This window comes from Chlorocebus sabaeus, chromosome 11 (genome assembly GCF_047675955.1).
Source record: "Chlorocebus sabaeus isolate Y175 chromosome 11, mChlSab1.0.hap1, whole genome shotgun sequence".
Taxonomy (NCBI): Eukaryota; Metazoa; Chordata; class Mammalia; order Primates; family Cercopithecidae; genus Chlorocebus; species Chlorocebus sabaeus.
In genome coordinates, this window is record NC_132914.1 from 75,433,849 (window position 1) to 75,459,062 (window position 25,214).

At 34.3% G+C, this 25,214-nt stretch overlaps 1 protein-coding gene across 8 annotated transcripts in view; it reads left to right on the forward strand.

The window, feature by feature from the left end:
* The window catches only part of NAV3 (neuron navigator 3), a 905,452-nt gene that overhangs the window by 868,241 nt on the left and 11,997 nt on the right, over nucleotides 1-25,214 (forward strand). For all 8 annotated transcript variants that reach the window (XM_008004102.3, XM_008004100.3, XM_008004096.3 and 5 more), the window contains 11 exons: nucleotides 214-386; nucleotides 2,598-2,751; nucleotides 3,931-4,105; nucleotides 8,666-8,763; nucleotides 11,293-11,388; nucleotides 11,648-11,816; nucleotides 13,389-13,624; nucleotides 20,643-20,797; nucleotides 22,404-22,475; nucleotides 23,127-23,323; nucleotides 24,261-24,379. In XM_008004102.3, the coding sequence (XP_008002293.3) occupies nucleotides 214-386; nucleotides 2,598-2,751; nucleotides 3,931-4,105; nucleotides 8,666-8,763; nucleotides 11,293-11,388; nucleotides 11,648-11,816; nucleotides 13,389-13,624; nucleotides 20,643-20,797; nucleotides 22,404-22,475; nucleotides 23,127-23,323; nucleotides 24,261-24,379 (1,644 nt within the window). The remainder of the gene's footprint in view (nucleotides 1-213; nucleotides 387-2,597; nucleotides 2,752-3,930; nucleotides 4,106-8,665; nucleotides 8,764-11,292; nucleotides 11,389-11,647; nucleotides 11,817-13,388; nucleotides 13,625-20,642; nucleotides 20,798-22,403; nucleotides 22,476-23,126; nucleotides 23,324-24,260; nucleotides 24,380-25,214) is intronic.

Genomic DNA, 25,214 nt, shown 5'->3' on the forward strand with positions numbered 1-25,214 from the left:
TTTGCGCTGCGCTGGATTAATACAAGAATAAAATGAACACACAAAACACGGTATCATTTTTTTTTTAGAGATACTGTGCTGCAATTGTTAATACTCTGCTTGTACATACTGACCCCAGGCAGTGGCTAGGATGGCATCTGCAAACTAACGCCCCAAAGCAAAAGCTCTCCAAGTGCAAATAGACAAGAAGGGTAATTTCTGTCCTTCTTTCAGCTGAGAAGTTCTTTCAAACAAGCCTTTGGGAAGAAAAAGTCCACCAAGCCTCCTTCCTCACATTCCGACATTGAAGAGCTTACTGATTCATCCCTTCCAGCATCCCCCAAGTTGCCCCATAACGCTGGTGACTGTAGCTCAGCATCCATGAAGCCCTCACAATCTGCTTCCGCGTAAGTTGCTCCTTCTGCAAAATGCAGAAATATTTTTAAAAAACAATTTTAGATGAAGGCCATATTTATGTTCTAACCATATCTGTACCAATTATTTTCTTATTTTCCTGAGAATGATGGACAGCATTAGTTTCTCTTTTCATATTTCTCCTTCATTGGTTTCTTTCATTTTCATTTTTCTTTTTCATTTTCGTATGTTACACTTTTAAGTGTTTCTTGATCTCATTCTCCAGTTTTCTGAATCATGATTCTCACTTCTTTTCATGGGCATTTGTCCATGTATGTGTCTAACTGTATGTACATACAGGTCACCCCTTGTCTGGCCACCAAAGAAACGACAAAATGGCCCTGTGATCTACAAGCATAGATCTCGGTAAAGTGGAGTGTGATGCATGAAAACTGCAAAGATCCAGGTTCTAACCTAAGTAGTGTTTGCTTTTGCTTTTTCTAAAATCACTCACATGCATTTCAACAATAAATACCTTCTCTTTCTGTTTTTTCAACTAAAATTTGGTTTCCTAAAATCAACCTGCAATCCAGTTTTCTTTGATTCTATTAGTTAATCTAACCTAGCATTTTTATGATAGCCCACTTTTTGGTAGTACAGTAGCCCCCAGCTTATCCACCAGGGACACTTTCAGGCATCCCCAGTGGATGCCTGAAACCATAGATAGTACCGAGCCCTATGTATACTGTTTTTTTTTTCCTATACATGTATACCTACATATGATAAAATTTAATTTAAAAATTAGGCACAATAAGTGATTAACAGCAATAATATAACAATTACAACAATATTTTGTGATAATAGTTATATTAATGTGGTCTCTATCTTCCTCAAAATACTGTAATTTTTTTTTTTTTTGAAACAAAGTCTCACTCTGTCACCCAAGCTGGAGTGCAATGTCAAGATCTCAGCTCCCTGTAACCTCTGCCTCCCGAGTTCAAGCGATTCTTCTGTCTCAACCTCCTGAGTAGCTGGGATTACAGGTGTGCACCACCACACCTGGCTAATTTTTTGTATTTTTAGTAGAGACAGGGTTTCACCATGTTGGCCAGGCTGGTCTCGAACCCCTGACCTCAAGTGATTCACCTACCTCGGCCTCCCAAAGTGCTGGGATTATAGGTGCAAGCCACTGCACCCAGCCCAAAATACTGTAATATTTTTGGACCATATTTGACTATAGGTAACTTAAACCACAGAAACTAAAATTGTGGATAAACTCTAATTGTGGGGGACTACTGTACAAGAATGAACACATTTCAAATATAGAAAAGTGTTCTGGTGAGATAATTATCTGTGTTGTTTACTATTTAAATCTAATATCCTTGTATGCTCATGACAACAACTAGCATAGAACTCATATAGAACAGGGCCACTGTGCTTTGCCTACATAATTTTATCATTTATGCTGAAAGGAAGAACATATCACTGTCATTTTGTGGCCAGTAAACTAGTTCTCAGATTTTAAATGGAAAATATGTTAGTTAATATAAGACAATTTTTTTGGCAAATTTCCTGCAAAGCTGTCCACAAAACAATAAAACAACACAAGGATACAATGTGTTTCCTTCAAACAGCCCTCAGCTAGCCTGCTAGTAGGGGTTGAAACCTGTGATTTAGCTGTGATCTCCTAAATCAGCTGAGCCGAATAGGAAGGTTATATAACTCACCTATTATTAAATGGCCAAAAGTAATCTCTCTAATTTATTTTCTACAATATTTATATTGGATTTTTATGCTAACTTAAAGGCAGTATTGTTTCAGAACTTTTTTTTGCACAATTTTACAAAAGAAATCAACATTTTAAGAATGTAATAACTGCTTTTATAAAAGTATAGTCACATGTTGCAAACAGAGGTTTAAGTCCCTTGAAAATGTTGAAATGAAATGTAGTAATCTATGACTTTTCTGCCTATAAATATCACCAATAAAAGCATTTTTAGGATCACTTTATACCTGGTAAGACTGTTTTTAAACTTTAAAAAATAGAAAAAAAAAAACGATTAAAAGAAAAAGCTATTTGCGTTTTGAACCTGTGAATGCATAACTGTTTGTAAAACTCTTTCTCCTTTTCTCTAGGTTTTGCCAGCAGCACACCGTATCTGTACCTGCTGGATAATATTGCAGTTCAGCCTTTAAAAGAGGCAGTGCTTTTCTTAATCATCTGGCTTCCCCAGACCACTGATTTTGTTTGTTTCCTTCTTCAGGATCTGTGAATGCACAGAAGCTGAGGCAGAGATAATTCTGCAGCTGAAGAGCGAGCTCAGAGAAAAGGAATTAAAATTAACAGATATTCGGCTGGAGGCCCTCAGCTCTGCTCATCATCTTGATCAGATCCGGGAAGCCATGAACCGGATGCAGGTTGGTGCTGAAGTACTTTCAAGGAATAAAATGGAGAAACAAACAAATTAAAAAAAAAATGCTGCTTATTCTGTTCTTTTGGTTAACACAGAACAAATTCTGCTTGGAAACCCACCTTAGAAATGTACTCTGTTTATTCAGTCTTTGCAACTCATTTCTTAGTACTGAATTGAGAATTTTGTCAAATCCAAGTTTGGAAGTGGGAGTGAAAACTGGCAAGTTGTATTCAAGAACCATTCAGGATACTGTACTTGTGATTGGATTCAGGTTGAGAGCTAAGTTTTTACAGAAGCTACTGCAATTCTTGCTGCTTCACTTTTCCATCATTTACTTTGATTTTGACTTTTTTGCCTGTTCTTTTGAAATCTGATTTTCACATACTTTCACCAGTTTTCTATTGAAATACAAAAGTAATGAGGAAACTGCAGAAATTCAACACAAGCTTTCTGAATATGGAAGTCAAAGTGATTTGGAATGCCATCTGTAAAAGTAAAGCTTTTGTATTTTTTTAAAAAAACATCTAAAGGCTAAATTCAGAACCAGTCTGTGCTCAGACTAAGTTTTCATTGTATTATTGTATACCAGTAATCACTTGGTACCACAGGTGACTGAAATAAGAAAAGCTCATTGCTAAGCAGATTCATCTGCCACTGTATATGTTCATCTAAAGGCTTTTGTTGTTTTTTATGAGCTTAGTGTCCCAATTGGAAGGAAAAAAAAAACCTTTTTCAGATGTTAGATATGATTCTGGAGTGATTTTAAATCACCTTATTTACATTATTTTTGTTTTGCTCTGTTTTTCAACTGTCCACAGATTTATAATAATATTACAAATGGCATGATATGCTTATAAGATTTTAACATCACCTTTAAAATGAGAAGTGTTACGAACGATTCCATCATATTTTTCTTAATTCAAATGAGACCAAGTCCTGGAAAAATTCTCAAACACATGCTTTAGTCAAAAAAAAAAGATAAAAATGTCTAATGGTTGGATTGACAGAGAAAAGGGTTAAATTTCCTTCTTGGGAAGGAAATCCTATTTCATATATTTGTTTATTTAATATATTACCACATGTTTTGTTTAACAAACAAGCTAATTAACTAGATAAAAGACTCAGGGCTATTTTCTCAATCAAACCAACTCAATTTTTTTCATGTTTTCCATCTTCATGACAGAATGAAATTGAAATACTGAAGGCTGAAAATGACCGGTTGAAGGCAGAAACTGGTAACACAGCTAAGCCTACTCGGCCACCATCAGAATCCTCAAGCAGCACCTCCTCTTCATCTTCCAGGCAGTCATTAGGACTTTCTCTAAATAATTTGAACATCACGGAGGCTGTTACCTCAGGTAATTTAGTGCACATGCTTGCTGAATCACAGCATGCCCATAAGTTAATGGGTGGGAAGACTGGAATTTGGAGAACTTTACATACTCTTAAATTAAAATGTTAATACTCTAATTCTCAGAAATAGTCCTATTTTGATCTTATAAATCTAGCTTACTTAGTTATAATTTTAAAAGCACATTCTCTATCCAAAAGTCAATCTTAGAGATATGGTCTTCATAATATTTTTAAGAAATCACTTTTCCTTAGGAAGTACTTTCTCCATGATTACGATGATGAAGAAATAATACTCTCAGAGATGATAATTAGTACTTATGGATATAATAATAATAACCCGATACAATTTTATTGTTTTAAGTGTGCAAAACCCATTTGTAAGTGTAGCAGGCTTTATTTGCTAAATTTGACTCGATGACCCTGCATGATACTGCCCTGACAGAACATAATGCTACTCTGTCACCCAGTCTGCAGCTCTATTAAATTTCCAACAAACAAAAAGAACACAGTATTAGTGATGGAACAAGGGTACAGTTTTGATTTGATTGCAAATAGAAGCATATGACTAATGTCGTCTTAATATCTGATGAACCATTCAAGCATAAAATGTAGCTGTTTCTGTGGAACAGTTCATTGAGGAGAATCACTTCAAGGATAGAGAATTTAGTCTAGGGAATATTTACATAAGGATCTGTGGTAATTGTAAAGCACGGCCACCAGATGACGCTTGGAAACCAATAATATGTATGTTCCTAGCCAACATTAGATTCCATTATAGAATGGAGACAGTACACTGCTTGCCTTAAATCATATTAAAATACAAAAGGAGAAGGAGAAGGGAAATGACATGGCATGCTGATATTGATTACATTTCCGATGAATCACACCTCTTCTAAAAAGGCAGAATGTTAAAAATTCTGCTATTATGGCTGCTCTTCGTAATATAAAATAATGGCCTTCATCTTATATGTAAAAGACAAGTGGGCACTCCCTGTACTTTAAGAAAACAAATTTTATAAACTTCTGGTGGGGATCAGAGGAAGAAAATAAATTCTGAGAATAAGCATTAAGTATGTCAGAAGTCAAGTATAAAGCAAGAAATTTCAGACTTAAATGAACTTATAGATCATTAGGTAAAATAAGACTATGGAAGTGGATGGTAATTTGAGTGTGTAAATTGTACATAAAGTATTATTATCCACACTCAATAAAATATCCTACAAAGAAAGAACCCGAATGTTTAAATGTATAGAATCTGACAGTTCTGAACAACATCCTGTATGTTGGCTTGTTGCTGATGGACCTGACAGAGAAGTGAAGTAAGATCTACATCTCATAGTAACCAATGCATTTCTGGATTCCTAGGCTTGGCTCCTAGTGAAAGACAAGGGCCAGTACCTTAGAGGTCAGACTAATGGTAGGATTTCACTGCCTTTTATATAATTCTGTTTTATTTTATGAAAATATGGTAAGATTTGAAGGAGGCAAGTTTAATACTGAAGGTGGTTTAGAAAAAAGACATACATAAAAAAACTTAATGTCTAGGAAAAATAGAACTCATAAAGATAAATATAAAATCAGAGAGTTTACATTTACAATTTCTATGTTTATTGGGCTTAACACATTGATGGCCATGTTTAATAATTTAAGGCAATTTTTGGGAGAAGCCAAGTTTTACTTTTTTTAATACCTTTATTTTTACCCATTCCCTAAGTTATTTTTAATATATCTTATTTCCTTAATTATTTTTCAGTAGTGATACTTATGTCTGAACTAAAAAAAAATTAAATCACACAACTAGAATATTGTTTTCATTACTTTCACTCTTGTGTAGTGGGTTCAACACTTGGAAATCAAAACTGCCTTTATGCTGGGGCTTTTTAACAGAGAGACTTTCTAGGTTTCATGATTAATCTTAAGCAAAAGAAAGTAGGCAGGAGAGAGGATAATTGGCAAATATCTAGTTCCTGAAATATTAATTGCATGTTCCATGCGTCCAGTAAAGACAGACGTTTGAGAAGTCTTCAGTTTGGGGCCAGAATTTTACTTAATTATAGCCAGAATGGCAGACCTCCTTAATTCTTTCTTCAAAATATAGACAGAGGACCATGACTTATTTTCTAGTAAAAAACAAAACAAAAACAAACAAACAAAACTACAGAAGCCTCTCACATCAAATTTGCAGTTTTTCCTGGAGTTGTTTCATCAGGTGACCATCCTGTCAATATATTCTGAACTGGGGAGATTCAGAGTCATGATGTGACCTGCCCACAGTCAATAGAAGCAGTTAGAATAAACAGAAATAATAGTTAGAAAAGCAAAACTTAGTAAACACTGAGGATGAAGTGCTTTAAAAGCATTATCTTTTATGTTCTCAATAACTCTACCAGAAAGGTGCTGTTTAAGCCCTGTTTTACAGCTGAGGAAACCAAGACTTAGGAAAGTGACTATAACAATTTGTTCAAGATCATGAAACTAGTAAGCAGCAGAACTAATAATCAAACCCTGGCTTGGATGAATCCAGGACCTGGACTTTTCACTATTATGTTAATTTTGCTTTAAATAGCCACATAATAAAAGCAAGGAATAGTTATTCACTCATCTTTGGTAAATATTTATCCTACTATTGTCAGGAGAAATTTCATATTATAAGTGTAGTTTTTAGAAGCAAATATGACATGAAATGAATAACATATTACAAAGCAAATTTAAGCAGCTTATGTGGATCAACAATCAGGCCAACCTCCTTTGCCATGGACTACTTAGCCATGTGTGATTTGGTCCTTACTTATTTCCATCCACATCATTTCATACCACTCCTCACCCTCCCCTTGTCTCTACAGTCCTGCTACCCCAAACATCTTTCTGTTCCTTTAACATACCCAGCTCACACATCTCAGGGTTTTGCACTTGTTTTTGTTGACTGAATCTTTTTCCCTGGTTCTTCACTTGTCTAGCATTCCTCAGCCTTCTGGTCTTACCTCCAAATACCACTTCTTCAAGGAAGCCTTCCAGGATGACCTATCTATGTAGAGCAGGCTCCCTTCAATTAGTTTCTATTTCATTGTCCAGTTTATATTAGCAGAGTGCATAACCTATTCTGAAATACATACTCCAAAAAAACCAATGAATTCTCTTTCTTTCTCATCTTGGTATTCATTCCCAATACACAGCAAAATTTCTGATACCATTTATGCTTAATAAATATTAGTCAAATATTTTTGAGCATTTATAAGTAATTAAGACAAGTACTAAAGTAATTTGATCATGAACTACCAGAAGTCTAGATGTGAACAGCCAATGGTAAACCACTCTAAACTTCTAAAAAAGGAGCAAGGTAATTAAAATGACACTTAAGGAAGAGTTTTATTTTTGAGTGGAGTAGGTGAAAAGGTGAAAGACTATTAAGATGTGAACTTGGGAAAATAATTAAACTCCAGTGCTGGAGATTATCTTTGATGATTTAAAAATTTATTGCAAAGCTCTAAAAGTTCTGAAAGTTCTCAAGCTCTGAAAGTTGCTTTTAATTGTTATGATCTTAGAGTATTTTTATTGCTTACCTTCAAAATTACATATGCTTAATTATTAAGATAATAGAAATGATTCTATTTTTGGAAGCCATCTTATTACAGTGTTGATTTCTATGATGCTATAGTCATAACATTTTTTTCTATAAATGTATTGTCAGAGCAGTTGAGTCCTCTTTTCACCAGGAACATGTGCTCTTTAGCATATAAGGGAGTTTCATTTATCCACAGAACAGTGTCTTAATATTAAGCATGGTTCTATGATAGTATTGTTATTAAAGGAAACCATATATTTGTGATAGTTTGCCTTAATTCTCCAAATTGGAAATTAATCTGGTATAATGTATTTTGAAAGTTAATCTTTAATTACCATTTAAAGGCTGATATTTTAAAGGTTAGCTAGCTTTATCATGGTTCTGTAACTCTTAGCTGATTAATCGAAATACTATTTTGGTTTTGAAACTATTAGCATAAAGGATTCAGGAGAGCAATCATAATGCCAGTATAATGCCACGGTTGAAAGTCAATAACAGTACCTAATAATTATAAAGATAAGGTGAGTAGTTATATAGCTGGCTATGTCAAATGCTTGAAAATAATTTCAGTTGACAGTCAATTTCAGCACCTTTGCATTTATAAATTACATGGATATTGAGCTTGGATATTTTAGATTGGATAGAAAAATCAGATGGCTTGTCAGATTGTCATGGTTATAATGGTGACTAAATATTATTCAGGTATTACTCAGACCTATGTGTAATAGAAAAAGAAACCTCTTATTTCCTCATCTACATGCAGTGAGTGGCCCAACACTTGAGTGAAGATCTTTACAAGCAGAAATAAATTCTTAGATTGAAACTTTAGCCCAACCACAGTAATTCATCTTCTTGAAAGCCGAGGTTTTTCAAACCAGTTAGGCTAGAATGGGAAGCAAATCCCATTGAAAGATATAAAACTATGAGGGAGAAAAGAATGACAGTAAACAAATCTGAGCTAATGTTACTCTTTTGTGTATGTTTTTCTTTTAAAATTTGATAGATATTTTGCTAGATGATGCTGGTGATGCAACTGGACATAAAGATGGCCGCAGTGTGAAAATTATAGTCTCCATAAGCAAGGGCTATGGTCGAGCAAAGGTACTTCTTTAATCTTAAACTCTTTAATACTAACAGGGAGAATTACCGTGAGTCAAATGTATTTTATATGTGAATGTTTGATCTGGTAAATATCCTACAACAATTGTGGATTGGCATTAGCTTAATATGTCATCTAAACATGAAAGGGACCATAAAGAGATGACATCATCATAGAGGTAGAAATATGTGTTACATGTACCTCACATTCATTCACTGAAACAATATTAACAGCCCTTCATTTCTAAAACTTTTAAAAAAATAGTTATTTCTTTGACAAACGTCTTGTCTGACATATTCTGTTGGTTTCACTTATTGGTTATAGGTAATGTTTATTATGTATGGTAACATGTCACTAGAGCTGTCAACATGGTATTTATACAAAGGGAAGACTGTAAGCTAAGTGAATATTCTAGAAATTAGAAAGACACATATTCTACTGAACTCAGTAGGACAAATTCCATTGATGTTACTTGTCTATTTAAGCAAGGTCCAACATTTGCATTAAAATGTTGCCTTCAAATTGGCAATGTCATTCTGACTCTAACCCTTTCTTAAAACAAAACAAACAAATTTAAGTTAAAATTTTAGTTGAGTGGCCAAAAATACAAATTTCTAAGTATCCAACTTTTTTTGCATCAAGCAAATAAAAATTCTTTAGAATTTCAAAATGAAGTACTTAAGTTTGAAAAATAAGATAGCACTTGTGAATTCTTACCTTGAGTCAATGTTCCAAGGATTCCAATGCCATCAGCTTTCTGCTTGAGCTGCAGATGTATACCTACTTTTCCCAAGTGGGTCTTTATGTGAGAGACAGTAATACTCTTAGTGAAACATAAACGAACTTCAATTTAAAAGCAGCTTTTTATAAGGTATTGCATAAGCAGTAATTTTAACTGGGTTATAAATACACTGAAAAGTAAGATTTCCTGTTCACAGTAATTCTAACAGACAGTGCCTTTGAGCATTTTTTTTCTAAAAAAGCTTCCATGAAAGTAGTTGTCTTATTCTACCTAGACTTCCATAATAAAATAACAGACTAGATGGCCTAAACAACAGAAATTTATTTTCTCACAGTTTTGGAGGCTAGCAATTCCGAGATCAAGGGGCTAGCTGATTTGGTTCCTGGCGAGGGCTCTCTTTTTGCATTGCAAGTGGTGGAATTCCTGCTGTGTCCTCACACAGTCTCACCTCGGTGTCTGTAGGTAGGAAGAGAGAAAGGCTACAAATCCCAAATTGTTTACTTTACCCAGTAATCCCATCATGAAAATCCCACCATTATGATCTCATTTAATCCCAATTACCTCCCAAAGACCTCATCTCCTAATACCATCACTTTGGAAGTCAGGGCTTCGATGTATGGATTTTGAGGAGACACAAATATCATTTCTTAACAATAGTAACAAAAATCACAATTGTCAGCTGTGGATTTCTCAACTTATTCTGCAAAAGGTATTAGATTCTAACTCAGATTATACCTGAATAATGGTGATAACCATTTACCCTTATGGTGCTAAATATTACAGATTAAGAAATTGAGGGTCTGAGCCAGTTAAGTGATTTACCTAAGGTCACATTTCTTAATTAGGTGGTAGGTATTATGTGTTATAGAATCCATATCTTCTAACCCATGACTCAGTGATTATTCTACCACCCCTTAATGATAACATACTTGGTGACTAGAACCAGGATTATATGTCAAATATCTAATTGTATCTACTGGAATCATAATCACTATTTCATTAACCATTTCTGGTCATCATAATAGAGGCTCTAGATAGACTAAAAATTCAGAATTATTTACCTTTCTAACATATGTAGAAACTTCTCAAAATCCCATCCTACAAAAAAGATAGATTTGGAACCATTATTTTTATTATAAAATAATTGCTTACTTGATAAAACAAATCCTGTAGGTTTCTCTGGCAAGGTCTTTTAAACAGAGAACTTCTGACAAAATCAAAATGGAACCTGTTTTGTAGGTATACAAATGCCTTATATTATCATAGGTAACATATTTTAAAGTGAGAATTGGATTCTATATTAAAATTAATAAAACAACTGAGTTTTGGACTTACCAAAGATAAGATCACAAAATAGTAAGATAAAGTTCTAGAATTCATATAACATGGTTCTGTTCTGTCTCTATCACCATTTCCCTCCTACCAAGCTGCTTCTCTTTACGAAGGTATCCACCTCTTTATAATGCAAGAATATTCTTTCAGATTCCTTCACCTTTGCCTTCTATAGAACAGGTCATGAATCAGTTTTCCTTGACATGCTGCTTTATCTCATCTCTTTCTTTCTTGTTGCTGTTGCTATTGCTGTCACTTTATTTGTTTAGTTGGTTAGTTGGTTGAAATATGTTTTATTTTATATAATCCACCATGTATGTCTATTGCTATAGAAGCCATAGGCTTAATAAATAGTTTAGTCTTAACAACAACTATATTAACTAATTTTAGTAGAAAACATAGTAATAAAAAAGATACACGGTTGGATTTTATCTTACTTTATTTTGTTCTTATTTAGGATCAGAAGTCTCAGGCATATTTGATAGGATCCATTGGTGTTAGTGGAAAAACTAAGTGGGATGTCTTAGATGGTGTAATAAGACGTCTCTTTAAGGTATGTTGTGCAAGACACTCTAATATTAATTTTCAAATATGTTTAATTGTTTCCCTTAACTTCGATAGCATAGACACATCTTCTTTTCTTCTCCTCAAATAAGGAAAGCTTTCTCTTTGTGCTATTTGATATTAACAGTTCTTATATTATACATTTCTAATATTCTTGACAACTAGCTCTATATCCCTGTGAGTTATGTATTTGTTGTAGATGAGTTGAACCTCTGTTTTGACTTTATTTTTTGTGTGTACCATTGTAGGAATATGTATTCCGAATTGATACATCCACTAGCCTTGGTCTGAGCTCTGACTGCATTGCTAGCTACTGTATAGGAGACTTAATTAGATCCCATAACCTAGAAGTGCCTGAATTGCTGCCTTGTGGATACCTTGTTGGAGATAATAACATCATCACTGTGAACCTCAAAGGTAAAAATGAAAATGAAAAGAAAGGCAGAAATATAATTTTTAGCAACATTTTATTCTCTCCCCTGCCCCTTTTTGGCCAGTTTCCCTTTAAATTTTTCTATTTGAAAATTCTATAGTATTTTAAAAATCAATATGACTCATTTCATACCAAAACTATTAAATACTACAATCCTACTAAAAACACTAGAATCTAAGGAAATTAAGTTCTTTGGGTTCTGGGATTTGAAGATTCAAGACTCACAAAAAGGAATGTGATTTAGGAATTTCAAATTTCTGGATTTTCTTCATTATCATCTTTCATTACAGAAGGATTCAAAACATTTAGTGTATATTCCAAAGTAATATATTCATTGATATATCTCTGATTTTAAAATATGTGTACCTAATAAATACCCCCCAGGAATAGGGAATAGAAGTTAAGAATCAAGGATGGAAGGTTCTGAGAATTTTCTTTGCTTTAGATGATGTGATTAATTATAGGCTAATGTAATATCTGAAGCATCTTTGTCTTCATAATTCCTTGTTTATTTATGTTAAAGAATCAGGATACATCTGTATAAACTGTGAATTAATAGAGGAATTTGTCAATATTTGATTTTATGATGAAGGCAATTGGGTTCATAAAAGGAGATACTGTTACTCCTTTCTTTTTTTTTTTTTTTTTTTTTTTTTTTTTTTTGAGACGGAGTCTCGCTCTGCCGCCCAGGCTGGAGTGCAGTGGCCGGATCTCAGCTCACTGCAAGCTCCGCCTCCCGGGTTCACGCCATTCTCCTGCCTCCGCCTCCCGAGTAGCTGGGACTACAGGCGCCCGCCACCTCGCCCGGCTAGTTTTTTGTATTTTTTAGTAGAGACGGGGTTTCACCATGTTAACCAGGATGGTCTCGATCTCCTGACCTCGTGATCCGCCCGTCTCGGCCTCCCAAAGTGCTGGGATTACAGGCTTGAGCCACCGCGCCCGGCCCTGTTACTCCTTTCTTAATTCCTTGCCAAACATAACAATTTGTATTCTTCAAAAGCTTAAGTGGTTGCACAACTAGGATGCATAATGAGAGATAGAAGAGAATAAGAGATGGGGAGAAGAGAAAGTAAAAGAAAGAACACACACACACATATATATATATGGCATATATTTTTTTTTCAGTAACATTCAGTTATCAGGTACTACACAAGGCATTGGAATATATATATATATATATATATGTGTGTATATGTATAATCTTCACATTTATTCTTAACAAAGATAATCATCTTCAATAAAAGATGTGATGATAGCATTTATAATGCTTCCATTTCTCTCTGGAAACATAAGTGAAAACAAGAAGTAGACAGTGGAGTGAAGTCTGAAGAAAAAGAAACAGCTTGCTTTTGTTTAGATGTTCACTCTCCCATATTACTGATACATTTTCTTCCTTGAAATGGCAGCACATATTTGTGGGATAGAAATACCTGGAAATTATTTTGCAAGGACTCTATTCCTATGACTAACAATGCTGTTGCTGTTTAGCATGATATTTTAAATTCTAGCTTATGTAGAACAGTAAGTCATGCTCTTTCTTTTGTTTCTTCTTTCAGGGGTAGAAGAAAATAGTTTGGACAGTTTTGTTTTTGATACACTGATTCCTAAACCAATTACCCAAAGGTACTTTAACTTGTTGATGGAGCATCACAGAATTATACTCTCAGGACCGAGTGGTACCGGAAAGACCTATTTGGCAAACAAACTTGCTGAATATGTAATAACCAAATCTGGGAGGAAGAAAACAGAGGATGCAATTGCCACTTTTAATGTGGACCACAAGTCAAGTAAGGTATGTTACAGAATTCTAAGAGAACAGCTGCAATTTATCCGTAAGTGTTTTAAGCAATCAAATTACAAGATTTTGAGAGACTTCCATGTTTTACATGGAAAAGAATATCCATCCTTTTTTTTGTTTGTTTGTTTGTTTGTTTGTTACCAGAATTAACCTGGTGAGTGACCAAACTCTGTTTCATGAATTTGAACAAGACTGCTATTTTCAGTAACATTCAGTTATCAGGTACTCCACAAGGCATTGGGAATATACAGAATAATATGACAGGGCCCCTATTTCATGGTTTCTCTTAGACATCCACCTAGGAAGTGTTACAGTAGAAAGAAGTCTGTGCATGAACAACAAAGAAGAATAACTTTGCTTGGAGGAATCAGAGCTTTATAAAGGGGTAATAGTTTGTTGGGTATTAATAGATAAGTAGGAAATAACATGGGTTTTGCAGCAGCGGAGATTTGGCAATAATTAGAATATTCCAAGCAGAAATTCTGGGAGCAGCAATTTGCTTATGTCACATCTCCCTAAAATCTTTGTTTAGGAACCTTAGGAAACTTAACAACATTCAATTTCACCACCAACTAAGGTCTAATGTGCCATAGTAATCAGCCTGAACACTCAGATATTAGAAAGGTATGAGGGCCTATACAACGTAGCCAGTACTTTCTTATTTTCTGAGTAAAATAAAAAATCCTAAAAAGGAAATAGTTGATGGCTAACATATTTTTAGCACTACCCTAGTTTTACCTGTAATTATTTATTAAAGTCTGAATCAATGAAACCTAAAAGTTTCTCTTGGGGAACTGCAACTATTATAAGCAATACCTTGAGGGAATCCCAATTATACTAGGTCACATTACTCTTTCAAGGATAACCTGGTTCAATGATCTAAACTGTCCCAGTTTCTCAGAAACCTTAAGTCTGCAAATTTTCAGAAATAAACGTGACTCCCAAGAGCAGCCCAAACCCATTAGATTGTTGAAATAAGCCAGGCATATAGCTTAATGAACCAAAAGTATTAATTTTCTCACCTGTAAAATGAGGACAATAGTAGGGCTATTCTAAAGACTAAATAAATGTGTATGTGCTTGTGTGTGTCTGTGTGTGTATGCGACAGAGAGAACAGCACAAGTAGCAAGCATAGGGGTTGCTTGGAATTTTTAATTATAACCCTTGGCTCCAGGTGAAGATTTCTCTCAGAAACACACACACACATACGCACAGTGTGCATGTGCGGGCACACACACACACACATCTTTGTTCAAAACTGTCTTATATGTATCCTTCAAGAACAACAATGTACATAAAACACAGTGAGATCTCTTAAAATTAAATAAATGCAATACGTAAATTCTGAGTATTTCCTTGGAACTCAAACCTATTCAAATTGTGGTTGAACCACCATCTAAAGAAAGACATAGAACCTGAGGTAGAATATTTGACTCTTCTCTGAGCAAACGTAGGAAGAGCACAATTGTCTGTTTGCTTCAGCTGACATGTTTAATGCTTCCAGTGAATTCTGTCTTCTCATATCTTTATATAAAAGCCTTTTAGCACAGTGTTAAATATTTTCTGTCAAAAAATATGAAAGGTTTGAAAGGCCTGTTAGTCATCCTCAGTGTTTGTTTTTTCCTCAATGTTGGTATGAGAAAACTCTTTACAAGGTACTTCTTTTATGGAACAAAAAAGTGTTTAGAAAATAAGAGGAAAATAGTTTTATTGGAGGAGACCATGACATTTTGATAAAGTTGAGGATCACTTAAAATCAAGTTTTGAATTAAATAGATGAAGCTTCATTAGAATGTAGTTGACGTGCCAAAACAAAATAGGTAAATTCCATTAATTTTAAAACATACCTTTCCCTAAAAATTATCTATCTATCTATCTATCTATCTATCTATCTATCTATCTATCTAATCTATCTCAGCTTAGGAAGAAAAGTTTATTGCTTAGAGATGTTCTGTTAAGAACATGTTAGTGTCCTATTAACTTTTTTGATGAAATATTTCCAACACTCTTATTTTTTGCTTTTCCAGAGGACAATCATTTGTGCCATTATTAGGTCAGTTCAGTACTTTGTTGCAAAGTAATGGGCAGGGGAAAACCATTGCCAAGCATTGGCAGAGCTAATGACGCTAGGAAACAGTCATAGGAAGAAACTCTTTATTTATTTATTTATTTATTTATTTATTTTATTTGTTTTGTTTTGTTTTGTTTTGAGATGGAGTCTCGCTCTGTTGCCCAAGCTGGAGTGCAGTGGCACGATCTCAGCTCACTGCAACCTCCCCCTCTTGGGTTCAAGCAATTCTTCTGCCTCAGCCTCCTGAGTAGCTGGGACTACAGGTGCCCACCACCACGCCCAGCTAATTCTTTTTTATTTTCATTTTTAGTAGAGACAGGGTTTCACCATGTTAGCAGGATGGTCTCAATCCCCTGACCTCGTGATCCACCCGCCTCAGTTTTCCAAACTGCTGGGATTACCGGCATGAGCCGCAGCGCCCAGCCCAGGAAGAAACTCGTGAACAAATCACAGTAGCATTCATTCCCAAGAAAGCACAAAGTATAACTAAAAAATATATATCTTTTTATGTTATTCTTTATGGTTTGAAGATATGAGCAAGCTATCAGTAATGCTGAATACAAACTCATTGCCAGGAAATTTGGACAAGTTTTGCCAAATTGACAGAGAATACCCACTATTTTCTTGGGAGTCGGGGGTGAGGGTAAGTGAGGATAAATATAAAAAAAGAGGGGATGACAAGTTGAGATTGTGTTAGGGATACCAACAGCGTAGATTTACTGAAGTCAAATGCTAATGAGGCCTGAAATAAGAAATCCTGTTCCTGAAAACGAGCTGTGTAAATGCTGACGCATTTTATGCTGTGCCATAGATAGCACTGAAGAGACAAATCCAAAAAGCACTTACTGATTCAAAAAAAAAGAAGAAACTGGAACAACAAATCATCAAATGAAAAACATCTTTTCATGTTTTTGGTACCTCTGCACTTTACATTCTGTTCCTCTTCCCACACTTCAAGCCCTCCCTCAAGCTGCCAGCTGGAATATTTTGATTGAGAGCAGTACACATAAACAATTACACTTTGTGACATTCGATATAGTAGGCCCAGAAGGCTAGAGATGGATTTAGTAGAGAATACACGGCCAGCTGAAGCCATTTGTAATGTTAGGTTGGAAAAGATCAGAAACCTGGACTTGATGGATTCCTTTTTAGTGTGTCTGGAGTCAGCATCTGAGAAAGCAGTGATCTACTGCTTTTATGTAACTGTGGTGTTCCACCTGTAGTTTCAGAGTATGGGATTCATCTCATTGCCGACTCCCATCTGGTAGATATGCCTGTTTGCTTCTACCTGACTAGATCTGGAAAAAAGACTTTTAATGCCAGTACATCAGTGTCTCAATCTAATATTTCATTTTCATCAAGCTAGAGTGGGTATCATGAAGTTATTTCAAGGGAATCTGTGAAAAACTCCTAAGCTGTATGAAAAAAGTGTATTTGTGTTTACCTGTTTCTACATCCATTGGTTCATGCCTACCATCAGATTCCCAAGGGATCTACTACCCTCTCGAGATGAAAGAAAGCCACATTAGAATTAGAATCTAAAGGCTCTGATTGTCCAAAAATGATCCAGTGACCTGCTAATTATGAAATTTAATTCCTTTGTGCCTCCTCACTGTCTCTCTCTCTTTCTGACATTCATGATGATCATTTTCTCTTTGTTTCCTACTCCCTGGTAAATTCCTTTTCAGTTTTTTTCCCCTCTCTGCTCTTCCTTCTCTTCCCATTAAATGTAATTGTTTTTCTCTCTAGTGAACTATTCTGTTCTCTCTCACTGTTATTCTCCTTTGGATGACTCTCATGGCTTCAACTTGAGTTGACTTGTGTGATTGACTTCAATTAAACACTATCAGCCATGCCCACTATCCCAAATTTATAAGCTTTCTATCATCCTACACATATGTTTCTATTCACGTACTAAATATACAAGTTGAGAATTGGCAATTGCAGCCCCAAACATGTATTATAAGTTTATCCTCTTCCATTCCTTTCCAACCCAACCACCCTCCAGATTAACATCCTCCTCTATTTCTTGGATTTCTACAATTATTTTGTAACTGCTTGATACACAATTTCCTTTAAATTTCCCTTCTCTCTTTTTTGGGATATACTCATTTACCTTATGGAACATAGAATATCTTTTCATAATTAAAATCTGATCAAATTAAAATTTTTCAATTTTTTTTAATTGATTTCCATACTAGATCAAAAACGTCACACTGTTCCTTGTTCAGTCCCTTAGTATCTCTAGGCTTCAATAATTTCAGTATTCTCTTGGCTGGTCTCGCTTCCTCCTTTCAATATGCTCACCACATGTTAAATCACAATTGTGACAACTTAGTCAGGTCAGCAGAAGAATGTTTCTTCACTGCCAACAGGAAATGTCCATTGATCTTACTAATCATTTCAGGCAAAGTTTTCTTTACAATTTCATTACCACCATTTCCTTTCACAAAACACATATTCTTAGCTTTTTTCCTACATGAGTATCATATTTTCATGTTTCTGACTGATTATTCTTCTGTATTTGGAAAGCTCTTCTCTCATGTTTAAGCATCAAGATATTACCCAATCTTAAAAATAAGGGGATAATAGCAAATAATACTGCTCCCACAATGCCTTTTCCAGACACTACAAGCAATCTTTACATACTATAAACAAAATCTTTGATCTATATATTTTTGAAGTAATATATTATTTTGACTGTGAATTATAGTTATATATGTATATGCCTGACCTTCTATTCCAGGAAGGTAATAAGCTTCTTAAATGCTATTTCCATTTCTAATTAATTCTTCTATCTTTCACATTTCTGTTTCCTTGGATAAATAAATTGCTTTCCTCTACTGAAAACAAAGAAGCAAACAAACATATCAATGTTTCACACTTGTTTATATAATAAAATTCAACTTCTTCTGCACGGATTCAAAGTCTTTTTTTCTTTTTTATTGCCACCACCACTAGCATGTACTATATTTTTTGTAACAACAGAACACTTATTTCCCAAAACACGTCATACACTTACACTTTTCAGGTTTCACTTTTTATTCTTTAGACTTCGATCTTTTTTCCCCCCCTTTTAACCACTGTACTCTGTTTTTCTGTGAACCTTAAGTCTGGATTAGGTCTACCTATAATGTTTTGTGCATTTCACTTAGCACACTGTATTGTGAATGACTTGCTGACCTGCTTCTCTGCTTATCAACTCTAAGTTCCTGAAAGACAGAAATTGTGTTTTATCTCTAAATCCTTGGTGCCAGCAGGATGCTCCAGATGGAATTAATCTCTTTCCCTCCTATAGGCCACATGCTTCTTTTTTCCTCTCTCATGGAATGTTTTACCTTGCATTTTGTAAATTATCATTTACCTGTGTGCCTACCACCCCACTCAGGCTCCAGTGTTATCTCCTCCAGAAAACCATTCTTGACACCCAGCAGCTAGGCTAAATCTCTTCCCTTGACTTCTCATATCTCCTAATATATTTATGATATTATATTGAAATCATTTGTCATATTTAAATTCAAGTCCCTAATGTGACAACTCTTAGAGCTTACGGGGAAAACAGCCTGATTACCCTTTGTAGTCCCCATGTCCAGAAAAGCACTTGATGTAGTTCATAATAAATGTTAAACCAACTTACAGTCCATTGATAGCAGGAAACAGACTTCACTATTTTTGTATACCCAGGGCTTGGTCTAAGGCTATGAATGCAGCAGATAGACAGTGAATATTTCATAAACAAATGAATGACTTAATGTAGCTAAATTACTGACATAAATTTTATTTTTTCTTTTAAAGTAAATAGAATTCTCCAGAATATTCAACAGTTTTAAACATATTTTTCTGCATTTTCTGTCTTAGGCAAGATTTATTTTATGTGACTAGCTCAATAGAAAACAAATAGTACTTTATTTCTTTGATACATTTTTATATTTGAACATAAATAAAACTTACTAAATGCCTCAAAATCCTGGCCTGTGCTTTATCTCCTACTTTTATTTCAGCAGTGGTGTTACAGACAGAGGTTGCATCTAGAGTGAGGAATTCACATATTTACCTGGCTGCCAGAACCAGAATCGTGGAATTGTTTTATAACCCTGAGCACGATTTGCAAATTGGAAATGTCATTGTAAATATGCAAATATTATGGAAATGTTCTTACTGATTAGGATAATTTTAAGAAACCTAATTATGTTCCTGGCCTACCCATCTGTGAGAGCAGTCAATCAGCAAACTGGTTATCATATTTAGATTAAAAGCTATTAGACAGGAATAATACCTGTAAAAGAACCAAGAAACTCAAGAGATGCTAAATGCTAATATTTTATTTCACCAGGTGAAATATAACTAATTTTGTATTTGTTTAAAATTACAACAATTGCATGCAGATTATAAATAAATAATAAGTATACTTTTATCAAGGTCCTATGGCTGTATTTTTAGATATACCCCATCTACTTGAATTAGAATTAACATACTAAAAATATTAGTGGAACCTCAGAAGTGCCATTTTGAATTTAGTTCATACTTGAAATATTAAGGTTGCTAAAATTTACTTTTATCATTGAATACCAAAACTCAGAATAAAATCTCAATATGTATGGTTTATCATAAGAGTTCATATTAAGAACTCATTTTGGCTTTTCTTTCAGGGAGAAAACCACTGAGAAATATGCCTTCTTGTTTATACTTTTATATTTGCTGCAGGTGTTTGGTACTAGATCTTCTATTGCTTTCCTTTTTCTCACTTTTATTTAAAAAACTATTCTGTCAGCAATATATGGTTTTTGATTTGTAGAGAAAGATTTTACATCAGTTGAATAATCTATGACTTTAATGAAAGAAACTGAATAGAGGACAAAGCATGCTATTTCTAAAATATTAACTGCTTGCCATTAGTATAAATTTATCATTGACGTATCTGTTTTCTTCATTTTTTAAAAGGAATTGCAACAATATCTAGCTAACCTGGCTGAACAGTGCAGTGCTGATAATAATGGAGTGGAGCTCCCAGTTGTAATAATTCTCGATAATCTTCATCATGTGGGCTCTCTGAGTGATATCTTCAATGGTTTTCTCAATTGTAAATACAACAAATGGTATGCTTATCAAATATTTTGAATAATGAGATAGGAAATAATTATCATCAAATGTGCTTTCTTGTGCCTGTATGCATTTTGTTTTTTAATTTTTTAGATTTCCTTAATATTTAATTTTTATTTATTCATTTATTTATTTATTTATTTATTTATTTATTTATTTAATTTATTTTTTTTTGAGATGGAGTCTCGCTCTGTCGGCCAGGCTGGAGTGCAGTGGCCGGATCTCAGCTCACTGCAAGCTCCACCTCCCGGGTTTACGCCATTCTCCTGCCTCAGCAGCCTCCCGAGTAGCTGGGACTACAGGCGCCCGCCACCTCGCCCGGCTAGTTTTTTGTATTTTTTTTAGTAGAGGCCCGGCTAGTTTTTTGTATTTTTTTTTAGTAGAGACGGGGTTTCCCCATATTAGCCAGGATGGTCTCGATCTCCTGACCTCGTGATCTGCCCGTCTCGGCCTCCCAAAGTGCTGGGATTATAGGCTTAAGCCACCGTGCCCAGCCTTAATTTTTATTTTTTAAATTGACAGATAAAACTGTGCATATTGATTGTGTAAACCATGATGTTCTGAAGTAGATGTGCACTGTAGAATGATTAACTCCAGCTAATTAACATATGAACTACCCGAGTAGCTATTATTTTTAGACTTACAATGGCTGCCATTAATTTGAGAAACCCTCTTTAATAATATACCATAGTTTTAAAGACTCCATATGCATTCCTTAGAATATCTATGTATTCATTCAACAACCATATCCCAGGCACTTTTATGGAAACAGTACTTCCTTGATGATGTTAGCTTCTGCAGACATGATGAACATTTGGGAAACCACCATCAATGATGGAATAGTTTTAATCATAGAAATTAAAAACTAAAGGGAGCCTTTAGAGCTCTGGTTTCATTCTCAGTTCATATCAAAGTTTAAATTCAACCTTTCTATAGAGATAAACTTAATACATTCAGATATAGCTCCCTCTATTAATGAGTATGATTTTAACTATTTACAATAAAAGGAAAGGTTAAAATAAGGTATTAAAAAATCTTAAAACCCACTAAAGATTCATTGTGGCATGGCCTCTAAAGAAAGGACATATAAGAATATCAACATAAAATAATTAGTTTTAATAGTGGAAAATATTCCAATTATCTCTGCTAGAGATTTTTTTGAAGTTACAAACAGATCAGCATAAAATAAGCATTGAAAGAATACAAATTTTCTCACAGTATTAATAATCTTTAACATAACTGAAATATTAAAATAGTAAAAATGAATGAACTTTATCATAAGCATTATAAGATGTTAGACTGGGACAAAACCCCTATGATTATACTAACTAAACTCTTTACTCAAATAATGTAAATTACAAATATACTCAGGCTCAGAGAGAGAAAATGCCTTGCCTTGATCCCAGAGCTGGAATTAGAAACTCAAGTGTTAATTTCTAATCCAGTAATCTTTGTCATTTTCCATTACAGAATTACCCTTTAAAAGGCAAATATTGAAATGGAATAATCCATATCTATCCTAGTAGTTTTCTAAGATAATTTTAACAAATTAATCACTTTTACCTCCAGTAAATTAAAATTTTCTTTTTATTTTTTTTCTAGTCCATATATTATTGGAACAATGAATCAGGGAGTTTCTTCATCACCAAATCTAGAGCTGCATCACAATTTCAGGTAAAGTTAAGTGGAAGATTTTGTTTTGTTTTGTTTTTTGGTGTGTGTGTATGTGTGTGGGCAGGGGAGGGGGTTGGCATTGTTTCTTTCTGTTTGTTTTTGGGGGTTGTTTTTCCACTTGTACTTTTACAAATCTTGCCAGAGATGACCTGTGGTGTGAAAATAATTCTCACTTCTGACACTCTTTCTCAAGCGAACATTTCATGATCTTCAACCTGTAATCAGATGTGTTTCTTTAAACAAAACAAAACAAAAGGAAAGAAAAAAGAAAAGTAAATGTTTTTTCTGTTCACTGTGTCCCTGGTTAAAGTAGAGCATATTCCTTCTAAGTGTGAGAAATGTGAAGAGAGTTGCTATTTCAGGATTTGTGATTCTCCTACAGAAGGGTGTTCAGCATGTAGACTCCCCCTCACTTCTGACGCACATGAGCTTCTTTTTAGCTCAAAAAGTAGAGTTAGCTACATTATAGTTCTCATGCTAGTAGACCTCCTAACACCTTTGATCATTAAAATGTAGCCACCAATTGAAATGGGAACATTATTACTTTCTATTGGAAAGTAATTATGAATAAATAAATAATAATGATAAAGAATCACTATGAATGTAAAATTTAATTTATATAAAAAATTCTGATTTTTTTTCTTTTTGTAGGTGGGTATTATGTGCAAATCATACAGAACCAGTGAAAGGCTTTTTAGGCAGATATCTTCGAAGAAAACTCATAGAGATAGAAATTGAAAGGAACATTCGCAATAATGACCTAGTCAAAATTATAGATTGGATTCCTAAGACGTGGCATCATCTCAACAGTTTTTTGGAAACACACAGTTCTTCTGACGTTACCATTGGTGAGTTCCAAAATTATAATATGTCATTTTCCAGGAACTAACAGTGTACTTGGTAAAGATGGCCAGATTGGATGGTAGAAAATAACAGCAAATCTAATGTTTTTTCAAGCTTCCAAAGATTTATTTTTTTCCCTTCTGAAAGTTTACTTTCTTCTTCTTTGTATCTCCAATTAAATCCACTTTGTCTGACAGTTATGTTTTACTAAAATATTACTGAGATTAAATAAGTTCACTATGGACAAATATCTAAAAATCAGATAATCACTGGAAATGAAGAGTATCAATTTAGGATACGTTTTATGCTAAAAAACAAATGTGGCTAAATAGCTCATGTCAAATAAAGTTGTGAGGAAAGATTTTAGTTAGAGATAATTTAGATGCTTTGTAGATAATTTAGGTGTTTTGTGTTTTTCATGAAGACACAACTGAGTTATTTCTCTTTTAGTTTGCATAAAGATATTTACATTTGGATTCCTCCTTTAATTGCATGTACAGAAGTCTCTTTCACATTGTTATGCATCATAAAAATGTACTCACTGTAAACACAGTTCAGATTAGGAAGAAGAATTCTACACTGGGACCAGAACACTCATGCCAGTTCCCAATGCTGCAAATAATGACGTGTTTTATATTTGGCAATTCATTTCAGCACAGCTTTGTTGCTTGTAAAATGAAACAGGATAACTGGATTATGACTTTTATGATTTCTCCTAACTCTAGTATATTGTGTCGTAGATCAATATTTATTGTAAAAAGATAGAAGAGGCTAGGATATTGGGTCTTCAGTAAACATGCTTTAATAATAATTAAGCTGGCCAATAATATAATTTTCTAGGAATTTTGCAAGAAATATATTATATTCCAAAATGGTGTCTCGATATGTGTTTAGATTATTAAATATAACTCTTAAAATATTTTGTTATTTGTTTCTTCTCAGGTCCCCGACTTTTCCTTCCTTGCCCCATGGATGTAGAAGGTTCTAGAGTGTGGTTCATGGATCTCTGGAACTATTCTTTAGTACCTTATATTCTGGAGGCAGTGAGAGAGGGTCTTCAGGTATAGTACTCAATTTTCATTACTATTTAAAAAAAAAAACAAAAAAATTATTTTAAAAGCAAAAGAAAATCTGGGTATTTATGCAGAAAGCTAAAGATATGAACTATATAAATAGAGCAATAAAGTTTTCAAGAGCAAATAGTTTGTAATATTTTGCCTGTTCTGGGAACAAATTTGTAAGAGAAAGAAAAGGCACAGTTATTACAACAACTACACATTTAAGTCCAAATGGTTGTCATGGATGTTTACAGATTGTTTTTAGTAGATAGCTAATTAATTGCACAGTTCTACATCTTATGACACAGCCATGTTTACATGAGCCTTGACCATTTATACTCTTATCATATAATTTCCTTTATCTTTTCCTTCCTTCCTTCCTTCTTTCGTTCGTTCCTTCCTTCCTTCTTTCCTCCCTCCCTCCCTCTCCCACTCCCCCATCTCTCTCTCTCTCCCCCTCTCTCTCTCTGTCTCTCTCTCTCTCTCTCTCTCTTTCTCTTTCTTCTTTTTTTTTGAGACAGGGAGGGTCTCACTCTGTCACTCAGGTCAGTGTGCAGTGGTACAACCATGGCTGACTGCAGTCTCAAACTTTTAGGCTCAAGTGATGAGGCTTTTCAAGTAGATGGGAGTATAGGCACACACCACCACTCTCAGTTACTTTTATTGTTATTATTATTATTTTAGAGACATGGTCTCACCAGGTTGCTCAGGCTGCAGTTGTTTTTTCCTTTTATTAACATAATTTTTAACAAGTAGCTTTTGCTTATAAGTTTCCTGTTTTTAGTATACTTCATTGTTGGAAGCCCTTTAATATCACTTGCAGGGTCCTTTACTATTT